We start from the raw sequence: 14,235 nt of genomic DNA, 5'->3' as shown, positions 1-14,235 counted from the left end.
AATTTGCCTCGGGCATTCGGCAAGTTAGTTCCTGCATGATGTGTGCAACTTCGGAATTGTATATTATTTAGATTTATTTCAATATCATACCTTTCGACGCTATCCCCAAGCTTTTCACTGTATTCACGGTAACTGGTAAGTGTTGAACGGTTATTTCTACCGATTTTAATTTCGGCCGTAGCTCATGTTTTCCTGTCATTTGTCAACAATTATTTCAGTCTATGCTTAACTGGTGATTTTTATGCCAGTAATTTCAATAAGTTCCTTTATGATGAAAGTCATTATTTATCTGGTAAAAGAGTGCTAAAAGAACTGTGTATTTTTATGCATAGTGTATTAACACTGAATCGAATTCACTAATGCTTACACTTACAACATGCGAGAATCTAGAAGGGCACTTGGCCTTTAGGACTCTTTCTTATTGAGCTCCCAATCAGTGGCTCTGCTTCAGTCATTAATGTGGAGTGTGTAGTGAAGGTGGACCCGTGAGTGTCGAGCTTATGCTAGATGAAAGCATACAATTATATTTCACTTGAAGTCCTATGCAGTTCTGTTATTTTCTTCATTATATATCTTTCAGAAATATGATGATACTTATAAGCAATGAATCAATTGGTATGGCATGACACTACTATGTCAAACAATCACAATACAGTATTTGGAAGGTACCTACCTACTTCATTAAGTCTCCAGATGTTTGATGGGTACCTACCTTTCATTTATGGGCTGATTATGAACTTTCTGCTCACAATATCCCTGAAACCACAACAAAGAACCTTGCATTTTAACCATTGGCTTGGATTATTGCTTTTCAAGTTAAACATGATTGTTTCCAACAGTTGTTGCTGCAAAGTATGTACCTAGATACCTAAAATGTTTTCCTTGAGGTTTGAAGTTTAATTCATTCAAGGATTAGTGCCTGCAGTCATATTACTATTAACCCACATAATGACTAGGTATTTCTCTTTCATTTATGTGCATCAAATTAGTGCTTTACTTGGCTGATAGAGCTTTGATGCACTGTTGTTTGGTGTAGCTTGTTATTTGGCACCACTTGCATGTCTGCTTTTGTAGTGATGTGCTCTCTTCCATTTCATAGCAGCTGACTGTCCATGCACCGGGGCACTTCACCAATGGCCACTGATCTCTTGGCAACTGTTTTGTCGGATATTAAGTTTTCCACTGCAAATGGCTCAGAAGTGTGCATGAGGAAGGATGAGCAGGTACTGATTCTGGAAAAGACAAACAGCAGATGGTGGAAGGTAAGTCGGAACTGTTTGTGCTGTCATTGCTCTCTGGTATTTCTGACTGCTTTTTATCATAATTTTGCATTCATCATTGATGTGTGTATCTTCTTCTGTTAGCCATCAGCTCTTAGATTTGTTACCTACCATTGTTATTGCTTTCAAAATATTAAGCTTGCTTAGTACCTAAGTTCGAAGAGCTGTTGTGAGGCTTACAAATGCTGCTTGAACCAGCTTTCAGGCATGCAACACTCAGCAGTTGTCCTAGAAGGCATGTTATTCACAATCCCACTTGCAGTCACTGTATTTGTGGCCCTGTATCAGCTGACCCACCTTGACCTGGTCTGGTCATTCCCTCAGGTGGTCAGAAGTGGTCAGGGACAGCCGTTCTATGCTCCGTCGGACGTGCTGCAGGAGCGGGCGGTGCCGCGTGTGCGACTCCGTTCCGGTACCGGCAGCGTCCGAGACCGCAGACGGTGGGTGGGCTGCGGATAATTTCTGACATCTGTTGAAAGATGATCGTTGAATGCTATGGGTGTGCTGTTTCGGTCGTTTGTTCGAGGTCCCGATCTCATCGTTGATGGATTTTTAGCGCTAGTACGTTATTCTTCCCAAGGCAACAAGCTTGCTTAGCTCGGCGGCTCTTTTCAGTGGGCATTTGACTCTGCCGAACCCAGACCAGATACTGTCCCCCCCCCCCCACCCCGCAAAAATGTGTGAATGCGCTGCACGATTAACCTAACTAACCGATGGAATGACTGATCCTTTGGCTTATTCTTAAATGGGAAGGTGTAGTGGTCAGTCAAGCTACATTTAGCCTTGACTTCTTTGCTTCTCTTTTAAGCCATATACCATACTAACAAGGGCCTTACCGCGCTTATTCCAGCTTTGATTTTGTTTTCTTCATTCTCCTAGCAAAAAAAAAAGGCAGTTTGTCACCCATCAACCAGCTGCAGTGTTGTTAGATTATAACGATGCACACTTAAACCCTGACTCGCTACCTCACCAGACTATCTGACCGTGTCGGTGTCCCGCTGCAGCGCCCCGCTGTCGGCAGTGGACGCGGAGCGGCACATCAGCGGCCATGAGGACGCGGTCGGCGCCGGCTGGGACTGGCGCGGTGCCGCCGCCGCCGGCAGCCCGGTGGCCCGCAGCAGCTCCATGGACGATGTGCTGGCCGAGTCGCCGTCGCGCGCCGGCCACACCTGGCACCGGCGGCAGTCGTGGGCGCCCGAGCGGCGCTCCGAGGGCCGGCAGGCGGCCGGCGGCGCACTGCCAGCGCCGGCAGCACTCCCGGAGCCCTCCCACCGCCGGTCGCACTCCTACCAGCTGGAGATGAGCCGCGCGCACGGCTCCGACCAGAGCATCGGCAGCACCGGCCGGCCGCGGCCCGCCGCCGGCAGTGACACGTGGGAGCGCAAAGGGCCGCCGCCGGCACCGCCGGGCGCGAGCAGCACGTGGGAGCGGGGCGCCACGGGCGGCTCGCGCGCCCCGCACGGCACCAGTAACACGTGGGAGCGAGGTGGCCGGGTGGACCCGCAGTTCGCGCAGCCCGAGCCCAGCTGGGAGAGGAAGGGCACCAGCGGGCCGATCGTGCCGCAGAGCGGAGCCGGCGTCTGGGAGCCCGCGCTTGATGGCTCCGCGCCTCCTCCGTACGGCGGCAGTAGCACCTGGGAGCGCGGCAAGGACAGCGTGCGCGTGCGCGGACCCATGGCCATGTCGTGGCAGACGGAGCGGAAGCAGGCGCCGGTGCCGCCGCCGCGCACCCGACACGCGCTGCAGGGGATGGCGGCCGGCGTCAGCGGTCCCTCAGGAGCGGCAGAGCCGGCCGGTCTGTCCACCGGTCGCGGTATCATCAACCAGTCGGCGCCGAGCCTGGCGTTTGACGCCATCGACGCTCGCCGGCCGTCACCGAGCTCACTGGCGGCGCGCCGGCCGTCACCGAGCTCGCTTTCCGACCTGCGCGCGCAGCGACCCGACCTGTCCGACGGCCACAACGAGGGCTACCGGCGCACGGCCGAGCGGCTGGCCGGCCGCAGTGAGAGCCCGCGGCCACCGCCGGCCGCCGCCGACCGGACCGAGGGTATCTGGATGCCGGCGAGGCTGGCGGAGCGGCCGCCGGTCAGGACGGAGGAGACTGCGGCAGGGACGGGCACGGGGAGACCTGCCGTACCGCCCCGGCCCAGCAGGAGGCCCGCAGCCGAACAGCAACAACAGCCCGTCCACGCTCTGGTGAGTATGAGCTGCGGACTCTTAGCTGCGTGCATACTGTTTGGAGTCTTTTTTGAAGACATTCACGGTTGCTGCTATTGTTGGACCGTTTGGTCTCACGTATGCTCCCATTCTATCCGGCTTACTTTCGTTTATGACAATTCTACATGGGTTCATTGATGAGCTAAGCGATATCGATTGCCTTTAGTTTTGATTTTCCTTAGCTGACGACAAACGAAACGGATGCCACGGTGAAGGCGATAAAGCAAAGATTACGAATCGAATAATATCATTGACTTTATTCTGAACTCTGAACTACATAGACATTGATCGAGGAGCGACATTGTGTCATAGGATCCCTCTTTTTCATTTGGTCAATTTTTGTACTTAAAATGTCAATGTCTATTGCACAACATGCTTGTAGTTGACTCATTACCCAAACGCTAAAGCTTTGCCACAGGTCTCACCCCGTACCTAACCGACCTTCCGTGCCCGCGGCATCGTTCCCAGGTGGACCGGTCGGCGGCGCCGCCCGTGCCACACATCCTGGATACGCCTCGCCGGCAGCTGACGGGCAGCTGGGCAGAGTACGACCTGCCCGACGGCACCAGCTACTTCTACAACGTCGAGACGGGCGTGTCCTCCTGGCAGCCGCCGCCCCCGCCGCCGCCGCAGCGGCCGGTGGCGCCGACCCAGAGCAATGACGAGCTGTCGGTGGGTGCCGGGGGGGGGGAGGGGGGGCTGGGTGGAAGGGGGGCAGGATGTGGTTGTTGGCTGTGGCCGGGCCGACCTGGCGATCAGTGCCTGTTTATCGGCCGTGTCCGGTACCGGTAGCCGTTTGATCGGCCGGGTACGGGGCGATGCTGCCGGAATCGAACGATTAGGGATGGAAGATAAATATGGATAGTGCTATTAAAATGTGGGGACAGCGTCTGATGTCTAAAAGATTCTGCGAACACAAATTTGCCGCCTGCCCTCGTTGCTTGGACTGTAGCCTACTTTCCGAACTTTCTATGTCTTATGTTAAAGTGCTGCTTTCATTTATATCTAGCAGGAGCTTGTCAGAAACTTCAATTGCACTATGTCCGTTTTGTGTCTCTCACATTCCGCAACTATTGGATTGCATCGTTACAGCCATCAGCCCCTAATATCTTAACTCTCCTTCCGCTGAGCTTACCCTGCTCATCCCTCCCTCAGTGGTGTGAGAGTCTACTCGGAGTCGGAGTCATGCTCGGCAGCTCGGACTCTCCGCTCTACTGACTACACTCCCTCTCCATCAGTCGTGTGAGAGTCTGTACTCGGAGTCGGAGTCATGCTCGGCAGCTCCGACTCTCCGCTCTACTGACTACACTCCCTCTCCCTCAGTCGTGTGAGAGTCTGTACTCGGAGTCAGAGTCGTGCTCCGACTCGCCGCTGTGCTCACCGGTATTGGAGCCGGCGGCGGGCGCTAACGTTCCGCTGCCGGACGGATGGCGCCGGCGGCGAGACACCAGCGGGCAGATCTGCTTCGTCCGAGACACCTCGCCCACCAGGGTAGGAGCGGGTGGGGATATTGGCGGATGTACTAGGAACGGAAGAGAAAAGGGGCAACGCTTATTGAATATAAATGAACCACCTTTCGCTACCTCTTGATTTTCCTTATGCATCTTTTAGGATTTCTTGAATTAAACTCGCATAAGTATTATCATTCGTGAAGTTTTATACATGACTAATTACAAGTTAGGAATCATACGTTAGGTCATCAAGCTCTGTCTCAGGTAGCCGCTCTGTCGTATAACTGTCATGTCTGGCCGCAGTGAGCGCCGTCTGTGACCTCATATCCCTCCCCGTCTTACCGCAGTGGTACAGCGACCTGAACGCAGACAACCACATCTACTTTTTCGCCGAGGGCAGCTCGGAGTCTCAGTGGGCGCTACCGCCGGCGCGGGGCCGTCCCGCCGCCCCTGCTCCAGCGGCCGCCAACACTGCTGGAACGACGGCTAATGAGTCGGTGGGTGTAACGTGGGTGGGATTGTCCTGTTCACGGCGCCTGGAGTGTTGCTTCAGGGACGCAATCGGAGCTAAGCTGTAATATACTGCGGCATAGTACGAAAATAGCGCAGGTAAGTGTAAATAGTAATTCATGGAAGCCGGGTTTGTAAGGAATTGCGTGGTAGATCAACAACTGACTCGTTGATGAATTCGATAGATCATTCCGTAAAGCTCTGCTCTAGAAACATGGAATTTCTTCGATAGATGGTGCGTCGTTCTTATGATGTTAATTCTCATTTTGGTATAGTAAATGGTTATCCTTTTCTCTTTTTGACTGGCTAGCGGCTGTTTCGCTCACTCCCTGTTCCGGTCTCTATCCGCAGGTCGGCACCAACTCCATCCGTTCGCGGCATCTGCCCGTTAAACCGCTGCCCTCACTGCCCGTCAAGGGTCCTCCGCCGCCGGCCAAGCCGCCCAAGCCGCCCAAACCGTCCGAGGGCGGGGGCGGGGGCGGCTGGCAGCCCTCGGACCTGGGTAGCGGGTGGCCACAGCTGCGCGCCGGCGAGGCGCCGCTGCTGGTCATAAGACAGGTGAGCAGACAATTACAGGATGTGGCTATATATTTTTATGCTTAAGAGAAAACAAATTTTGATATGTGTTTGCGTCCACTGCAGCTGTTTCAGTCGAGCGCCGGCCTCTGGTATCACTTCAGTGACTGTCTCTCCAGTCCATCTAACTGGTATCTGGTATCTCCCCAGTCCCCAGTCCAGCTAACCCCCGCGCTCCCTCTCAGGGCACTCTCAGCTGTCGGATCAAGCTCAGCCGACGGAAGGGCGGCGGTAACAACAGCGCCAGCGTCAAGCAGGTGAAGCTGTGGCGACACTGGGCGCCCTGTCACCTGGCGCTCACCGACAGCTACCTGCTGCTCTTCAACGACACCAACGACCCGGCCAGCATCGTGAGTGGCAGAGTGGCGAGTTCTCCGGCCGCACGGACACGGGTGACGGGGTCGGGTGTGTGGGCTGATTTCTGCAGAATGTGGCGGCTCTTTGACCAACCGTGTCTGGGGATCTTAATCATCACTGCGTAGCTGTGGTTCAGCAGACGCTTAAGTTTTAATGTTTTGCGCCGAACAATCGTATTACGTCCCCATTGTTTGGGAACAGCTTTGATTATGTGTTTCCTTGGCATATCTTCTCTCTTGTAGATGAACAAGAATGGCTCAGACCGATGCTTTTCTCTTACCGGCTGTTACCATGCAAATTGGGCGTTTCCATTGTATGTTAGTAGTTACATAGCAAGACCGTGTCACCTGAGATGAGCTGCCGCCCAGCCGCGTCACTCATATGCCGTATGTTTGACACAATGAGCGACATAGCCTCTGACAGACTATTCCCGCACTGTCCCCAGGAGTGGGGCTCGCCCACGCACCTGCCGCTGGTCACCGTCCACCTGGCAGGAGCGGGCCTCATCGCCGACTCAGCCGCCTCGTCCAAGAAGAACGTCCTCCAGCTGACCACTCGGCATGGCATGCAGGTGCGTACACAGGAACCGGCCCCACCCGCGCCCCGCCTGGCCCACTGTTACAGTCAGTGGGCCTGACGGGACGGGAGCTGGTCTGGTCGTTCCGTCTGTGATCTGTGCAGGTGTGGTGGTGTACGAGTACGCGGCTTTTGTTAAACGACAAGAGACGGGTTGTTGGAGTGGCATACGATTTTACTGATTTTGAAACGAGCCTTGAGCTTTGTTGTAGCTAAGCCAGCTGAATATGTCCGAGGCATGTGCTCCCTACTTGTTTTAAATGATGTTACATGACAGGGTTTTGTTGTCACCGCCAATGATCCTTTTTTGGTGGGAAGTTTTGCGATAAATAAAGAATGACATCCTATCGCCTTTTCCAGGTGTTGCTCCGCGATGACAACACGACTACGATGAAGGTGTGGACGGACGCGCTGCACAGCGCCATCGCCGGCCTGCCCAGCGAGGTGAAGCCCCTGCTGCCGCCGATAGTGCCGCCCAAGCCGCAGCAGCTGCTGCAGGCGCAGCGGTCACCCACGATCAGACGAGCCATCGAGAGCCGGGCCCGCTCCGCCTCCGAGTCAGGTGAGGTGGTCACTGCCAGCTGGGCTGGAGGGAACTGAACAGGGATCTCATGGGTATCGGGGTCCAACCGGTGACCAAAGGGTTCTGCTGGTGATCAAGTATCATTCTAGTAGCTCGGAATCCACTATCGGCGAATGTAGCGCTGTACTGACTGACAGTGGATGGGATGGGCCTGGAAGTTGACCGTCGGAGCGGCACCTGTGCCTGTGGCCTAGAGAGCAAACGTGATCTTCTAGTTCGCCTTCGGGGAACTGCAAGGCGTTTTTTCGATGATACTAGATGTCTTGCAGACACTCGAAATCGCCGTTTTGTTGGAATGTGTATGTAACTATGCAGCGATTTACACAATAACAGATAGACCTATCACGTCATCACTCCAGCCGGTGTAGTGCCGTTACCAGAGCCGTTTTCACCCCTAACTCTCCGTCTCATCATTCGCCAGACTCTGGCCCTGGCGGCGCGACCCTGGAGCCGCCCAGCACGAACCTCACCAGGCAGAACAGCCGGATACGACGCCGGCTCAAAGGCTTCTTCAACGCCCGGCCCTCGGCCGAGGAGCTGAAACGCAGCGGTATCCTCAAAGGTGGGCTCGGCGACGGAGTGTGAACACTTGACACTGGGACGTGTGGTACGGCGACCGAGAATAACCCCAAAACACGAAACATGGCGTCATTTTATGGATGGGAAAGTATTTCAACTGACGATTACCGAACGATTTACAGTCGTGTGCCGTGGTCGTGTGCCGCGGTGTAGTGTACCACCGCGGCACACGACCATCCTACCAGAGCACAGCCGCCGCGGCGGGTCACCTGACCCAAGACCTGACCTGCCCTCCCCTCCCTCCCTCCCCAGACGAGCGGGTGTTTGGCCGCAGTCTGACGGCGCTCTGCGAGGCGGATCGCAGTGCCGTGCCGCGGTTCGTCGAGCGCTGTATCGCGGCCATCGAGTCGAACGTGGCCTTCCTGCAGACGGAGGGCCTGTACCGGGTGTCGGCAGGCCTGGACCAGGTGCAGCGCGTCCGCTGTCAGGTAAGACACCAGTAACGCAACCGTGCCGCGCTGTACGGTATTGTGACTGGATTGTGCTGATGGTATCGTTATTTAGAATGGGGTATTTTGATAAGGATGAGGATGAAAATTGGAAGCCGGTTGCGTGACAGATTTTCGGCTGTATTTAGCAAAAGTTTGCGTGGGATACCATGAGTGTTCATACTTGATTTGTTGCCCGACATAATAGACAGGTAATTTCATCACTTGTTATTGTTAATTTCCAACCACCATCTGGTGCCTACCCTGAACCGTGAACCGTGCCTCTGTGGCATTCCTTCCCACATTCAACCGCAAAGCGTGCGGCCCTCTCGTCCTCCATCCGCGGTGTGTCCCTGACCCGCCCGGCCCTCCCCCCCCCCCCCCCATCAGGTGGACCAGGAGAACTACTCGGTTCTGGAGGACGAGTCGGACCCGCATGTGCTGGCCGGCGCGCTGAAGCTGTTTTTCCGCGAGCTGCCGCAGCCACTGCTGCCGGCCGGGGCGGCCATGGACGCGGCACTGCGCGCGGCAGAGGGGCAGGCCGGCCGGGCGCGCACGGAGGCGCTCCGGGCTATGGTGGCCTCCCTGGAGCCGGCGCACCGTGATACGCTGCACCTGCTGCTGCGCCACTTGACCAGGTCAGTTGGGGAGGGGGCGCCATGTCAGTCGGGGAGGGGGGGGGGGGTCACCAGGCTAGTGGGAGAGGTCACCAACTCATCAGGCTAGTGGGAGAGATGATAAGTCAGTCAGTGTTGAAACGGATTGTTAGGTTATATTTATTTTAGTTATGTTGCATCGAGGTTCGTGTTTATCTGAATTGATTTCATTTTGCAGTAGCGCTTGTATGTAGGTAAGCTTTTACTTCAGGCCAGCCATTTGTTATGGTCGCAGTGCAGAGTCGCTAGAGTAGTGTACTGTAACTTCTTTATAGATAAATCTCTTGTCCTTACGGCCATGCATGAAACAATACAAGACTCTTCGCTAATTACTCATGTGTATTTCATTTTGACACTTGCACCGTCCCTCTTCCCTCGCCCTCAGGGTGTGCACGCACGAGGCCAGTAACCGGATGGGGCCGCGCAACCTCTCCGTGGTGTTTGGCCCGACGCTCTCCAGCCAGCCGGAGGGTGACCCGCTCCAGAACACAGGAGATGTGATGCGACAGAACATGCTGGTCGAGGCGCTGCTGGCTGACTTCAGTCATGTCTTCCCGGCCGGGTAGGAGGGAGTCTGTACCCTAGATGCCGTCTTGGAACCCAGTGCCTTACCTTGCCTTACTGTCTGTGTGTGGATTGCGGTTATCGGTGCCTTATACAGTTCAGGCAGTTTTATATTGCAGTTGCTCACTACTCCTGACCGCGTGGCCGCTCATAAGCAGCTCTGGAAATGTGAGAGGACTAGCTCGCTGTAGTCGCTGCGTCTTGCAGTGGACGACTTATTCGACTTATTACTGTGCCAATTTGTTAGACACTGGTCGAAGATGACCCCCACTGGTGATATGTGGATGGTCGCCCCATGGGATGACAATTTATTGCCGATTGACGCAGCTATTGTGATAAACTCCTGATGCGGTTCGCGCGACAAGTGAACACGTGTAACGGAGCATTAGGTAGAGCAGTTAGGTAGATGATGCTAATGGAGGACCTGTCGTGCTTTGGTACCGGGGTACGAGGGATCCGTGGACTCGCGGCAGTCAGAGGCAGTTAGCCGTCAGTGAGGCCGCCGAGTGGGTACCGGTAGGGTACATTTGGCGGCTCGGCTGTCTGACGGAGCTGATATTGTGACACGGGGCATTCGCCAACAGAGGCTGATTGAACCGAGCTTGCAGTCTGTTGAGCTAGGACTGCTCAGTCAACGGCTGGTCTGACCAGCAGAACTGCGTGGCATGTCGGGCGATTTCGCCGAGGTTATGAAGCCGCGACCTGTGTTGGGCGCGCGCCTTCGGCTACGCCCTTGTTAGTTACGCGACAGATGCGGTACGTTATGGAATTTCGCGTTAAAAAATGTTAGCGGATTGTTATCGAGTCAATTAGTGATTTGAATGATTACGCATGCTACCCAAAGACGTGGCTGGTTGAGGTATGCAGCATGCATTTTGCTGTGGTTTGGCGGTCTGCCGTTTGGTGATGTTGCTTTTGCAACTACGATTACAGGGTTGTACGGACAGCTGCTGGATTGATAATATTTGATACGACGCTTTGTATTTGCCTTTTACCGTGGCCTTTGCCATACGGTTTACAAAGCTGCGTGCCAGCATGCCATGAATCATTAAACTGAAGTAATAAATATGCATGATTGGAAGCAATACAAACAATGACTAAGGTACACGGTTTCTCTCGCCCAGTTGCGAAGTTTTGCGTGAACGTATCTGAGACATAAGTAACACTGGCAGGTTGAATTCGTCCACACTACCACTTGTAAAACTTGTCGCCGGACGAGTTAAAACCACACATCATTCTTCCATACGTGACAGTATTGCCGTCTCGAATACAAGCGGTGAGAACCCCTCGAGTGAGAACCACACCGTCACACCTGAATATCTCGCCCCCTCGTTCTATATCGCGCCCCACCTAGCCGGTGCACCGTTCGCCGTTCGTACGCACCAGCCACGAGTCGAGTGCCGATCGCGATGTCACTCTGCCCTCATGCTTTCAAAGCTACAGCTGTGGGGTTCCAATCCCAGAGCTCCAGTCTCAGTCCCACAGCTTCATTTGCAGTCTCAGAGCTCCAGTCGCGGTATCAGGGCTCCAACTGTGGAGTCACAGCTGCTTCGGTCACGGTCCCACATCTCCACTCACAGTCACAGAACTCCAGTCGTGGCCCCGGTGTCAGCTGCTCCAGTCGCTGGGTCACAGTTCCAGTCGCGGCCCCGGTGTCAGCTGCTCCAGTCGCTATGTCAGAGCTCAGCTCAGAGTTCCACCTTCTGTACGGTGGCGCGCGCGGTGCGCGGCGGCTCGCTAGCGGTCGGGTCGGGCCGCACCTCCCCCGGCTCAATCTTCAGCTGTGAGGGCGCTTTGGTGCCGACCAGAGACTCTGGTCGCACCTGGTCCGGTCGAAAGGTGACCGTGCCGGAGTCGGAGGAGACGGTACTGCGCCGGGACTCGGGCAGCGGCACCGCGCCCGGGTCCGGAGAGGCCAGGTCGATACTGGCCAAATACCTGGGTAGGGGAGGGGGGGGGTCTGTCAGATAAGGTCTACGGGATGGGGCGGTTTGAGATAGGGTGAATACGTTGACATAATATATGCGGGAGGTTGCAGATTAATTCTGGCTTCATGTCCAATGAGACTAAGACCATTTACTTGGCTTGAAAAATTTACGGCATATCCAAACATCTGTGACGAACTCGCACACCAGTTCGAGCTTCCAAGGGCTTCCAATAAGCCCAGGACGGACGGTCACGGCACCCACCTGTCCTCGTGGACGCGACAGCCGAGCTGGAAGGCCGTGTCGCCCTCGAAGATCAGAAAGTCGTCGTGCTGTACCACCAGGGTGGTGTTGCGAGACATTTCGTCCTGAAAAAGAGTCAGTCGTATCGCTTAGTCATTCGTACTCGTTCGTTTCATTCATTTTCGAACTATGCATCACTTTACACAGAAACGCATCTTTTCACTATGAAGATGGTATAAATGTAAACCTATCCTGTCATGGAGACATCTTTTAGCCTATCACGAAGATTGCATTTTACACAAGAGCTGTCATGTAAACTGAATTTATACACAGGAACACTATCAGTATTCAGTCATGGAGATTGCATTTTGACACAGGAACATATCTGTCTTTGACTGACTGCATTTCCACACAGGAACGTATCAGTTTTGGAGACTGCATTTCTACAAAGGAGTGTATCAGTCATGGAGACTGCATTTCTACACAGGAACATATCACTGTCTTTGAGACTGTGTTCCTAATCTCACTGTCTTGGAGGCTGCATCTTTACACAGGAACATATCCCACTGTCATGGAGACTTCATTGCTACACAGGAACATATCTCACCGTCTTGGAGACTGCATCTTCACACAGGAACATAACTGTCATGGAGACTGCATCGCTACACAGGAACGTATCTTGATAATATCATGCGGGCTCTCCCATGTCTTCTCACCAGTGTATGGCATTGACGTTACAGACGGTATAATGTCACCCTACCGCGTCTCACCTGTATGACATTACAGACGGTGTTGGGCAGCGTCATCTCGACCTCAGTCTCGCCCTCGGGGTCGCTCATACAGGGCGACTCCTCCCCGTAGTTCCCGCGCGTGTACACCACGCCTTTGAACGACTCGGGAAACACCAGCCGGACCTTGAGCACGTCACTGCGGCAGGTCAACGTCACCGAACTCCAGCCCTTGGCCGACGGGCCGATCTCGATGTCCTTTCCCACGTCCTTCTCCCAAATATCTGAAACGTAGAACATATATCGGTAAGACGATTGAGGAATACCGTTGAAAGGCATCAGGTAGGTCTAAAGTGGATCCCGGAGCCTGTGTCAGCTTCAGAAGTGATTCACATGATTCACAGGGTATGTTGATTGCGGTGACGGGTGACAGACTTACGATATCCGGTCAGAACGACAGCGGATCTTACTCAATGGCGTTCAACCGGACCTTACGGGCACATGGAATTCTGCACGTCAGAGGTGATATGCTAAAAGGGCGTCGTAAGGAAGAGTTGCAGCATTTTCTCGTCTATTTCTGAAGCTTTCCGACCGATTTGAATCTCAAAGAAGTATCACCCTCGAATGGAAACATAATTTTATCAGTTACCAAACATGACGTCGTATGATCTCGATCGATACGATCAACTAGGGGTGCAGCAATAAAAAGTCAAAAACAAAAAGGGCGATGGATGAGATAAAGGTTGCATTATTTTTAAACAGTGCAGCCAGTCCATGTCAAAAGTTACCGGCAGTCCTCCCTCCTGTTCCAACCTTCTCACCTGCGGTAGCTGTCCGACACAGCATCATCATGACCAGTAGCAGAGGTGAGCACACCGCCGTCCACCGGCTCCGACGTACCGGCGCCTCCATCCCGACACTCAGCCGCCAGTCACACCGAAACAGAGTCTGACCGACCGGTACCGCCGTACAGACTCGGGAGAGACTCGCACAGACTTCTCAAAGCGCGCCTTCCGACACGCGTAGTCACTGGTCCCTTCAGACACACTTCCCACACAGTCACAGTCTGATCGAGCTGCTTTCTGTAGCTACGGCCCAGCCCCACACTCCACCCTCCGCAGCCAGCAGACTACACGCTCCAGCACACGGCGCCTGAGCCACGTAGCACTGACGGCGGCGGCGGCCGGTGGCGTCTGCGGCGGGCCGGCGCGGCGGTACGCGGGGGAGCCGAGACGAGACGACCGGCCCGCCGGCGGTGACGTCACACCCGCCGCCGGTCAGTGACTCGGCGAGGTGAGGTGACGTCATCGACCGGCGGCGGGGAGGGGTGGGATTAGAGGGAACGGCGGACCGCGTGAATTTATAACAGGTGCTAAGGATCGCGATATGTGAGCGCAAGGACCTATAACTATACGGGTTAACGGCTGAACTTGAAGGGAAGCGGGCCAGATTACACGCAGCGTGACTTTTTCAGAACAAAGCGATGCGTAATCGTATAGCCTTCCGTGAGCCAATAATGGCACGGGAAAATACTCAAGACCATCTCTCGTTAAATTTATTGG

At 54.4% G+C, this 14,235-nt stretch overlaps 3 protein-coding genes across 3 annotated transcripts; 2 read left to right on the top strand and 1 right to left on the bottom strand.

Moving 5' to 3' along the window:
- The first annotated feature begins 39 nt into the window (after nt 1–39).
- Nucleotides 40–3,933, top strand: LOC122383623 (skin secretory protein xP2-like). The gene is made up of 5 exons (XM_043370243.1): nt 40–135; nt 1,100–1,262; nt 1,605–1,720; nt 2,285–3,476; nt 3,916–3,933. The coding sequence occupies exons 2-5, from the start codon at nt 1,113–1,115 to the stop codon at nt 3,931–3,933; spliced, it is 1,476 nt and encodes a 491-aa protein (XP_043226178.1). The 5' UTR covers nt 40–135; nt 1,100–1,112.
- A 1,644-nt stretch (nt 3,934–5,577) lies between these two features.
- Nucleotides 5,578–10,882, top strand: LOC122383618 (rho GTPase-activating protein 27-like). Its single transcript, XM_043370229.1, has 9 exons — nt 5,578–5,592; nt 5,810–6,016; nt 6,220–6,384; nt 6,837–6,962; nt 7,328–7,529; nt 7,972–8,112; nt 8,382–8,557; nt 8,948–9,195; nt 9,599–10,882. Exons 1-9 carry the CDS (start codon nt 5,578–5,580, stop codon nt 9,777–9,779), a joined length of 1,461 nt encoding a protein of 486 aa, XP_043226164.1. The 3' UTR covers nt 9,780–10,882.
- Nucleotides 10,883–11,123: 241 nt separating this feature from the next.
- Nucleotides 11,124–13,770, bottom strand: LOC122383407. The gene is made up of 4 exons (XM_043369769.1): nt 13,495–13,770; nt 12,716–12,957; nt 11,967–12,070; nt 11,124–11,715 (listed from the first exon to the last, which is right to left on the bottom strand). The coding sequence occupies exons 1-4, from the start codon at nt 13,583–13,585 to the stop codon at nt 11,466–11,468; spliced, it is 687 nt and encodes a 228-aa protein (XP_043225704.1). The 5' UTR covers nt 13,586–13,770; the 3' UTR covers nt 11,124–11,465.
- Between the last annotated feature and the right edge of the window lie 465 nt (nt 13,771–14,235).

Source organism: Amphibalanus amphitrite, unplaced genomic scaffold (genome assembly GCF_019059575.1).
Source record: "Amphibalanus amphitrite isolate SeventyFive unplaced genomic scaffold, NRLGWU_Aamphi_draft 000012F_arrow, whole genome shotgun sequence".
Taxonomy (NCBI): Eukaryota; Metazoa; Arthropoda; class Thecostraca; order Balanomorpha; family Balanidae; genus Amphibalanus; species Amphibalanus amphitrite.
This window is presented reverse-complemented; position numbering and strand designations above follow the sequence as displayed.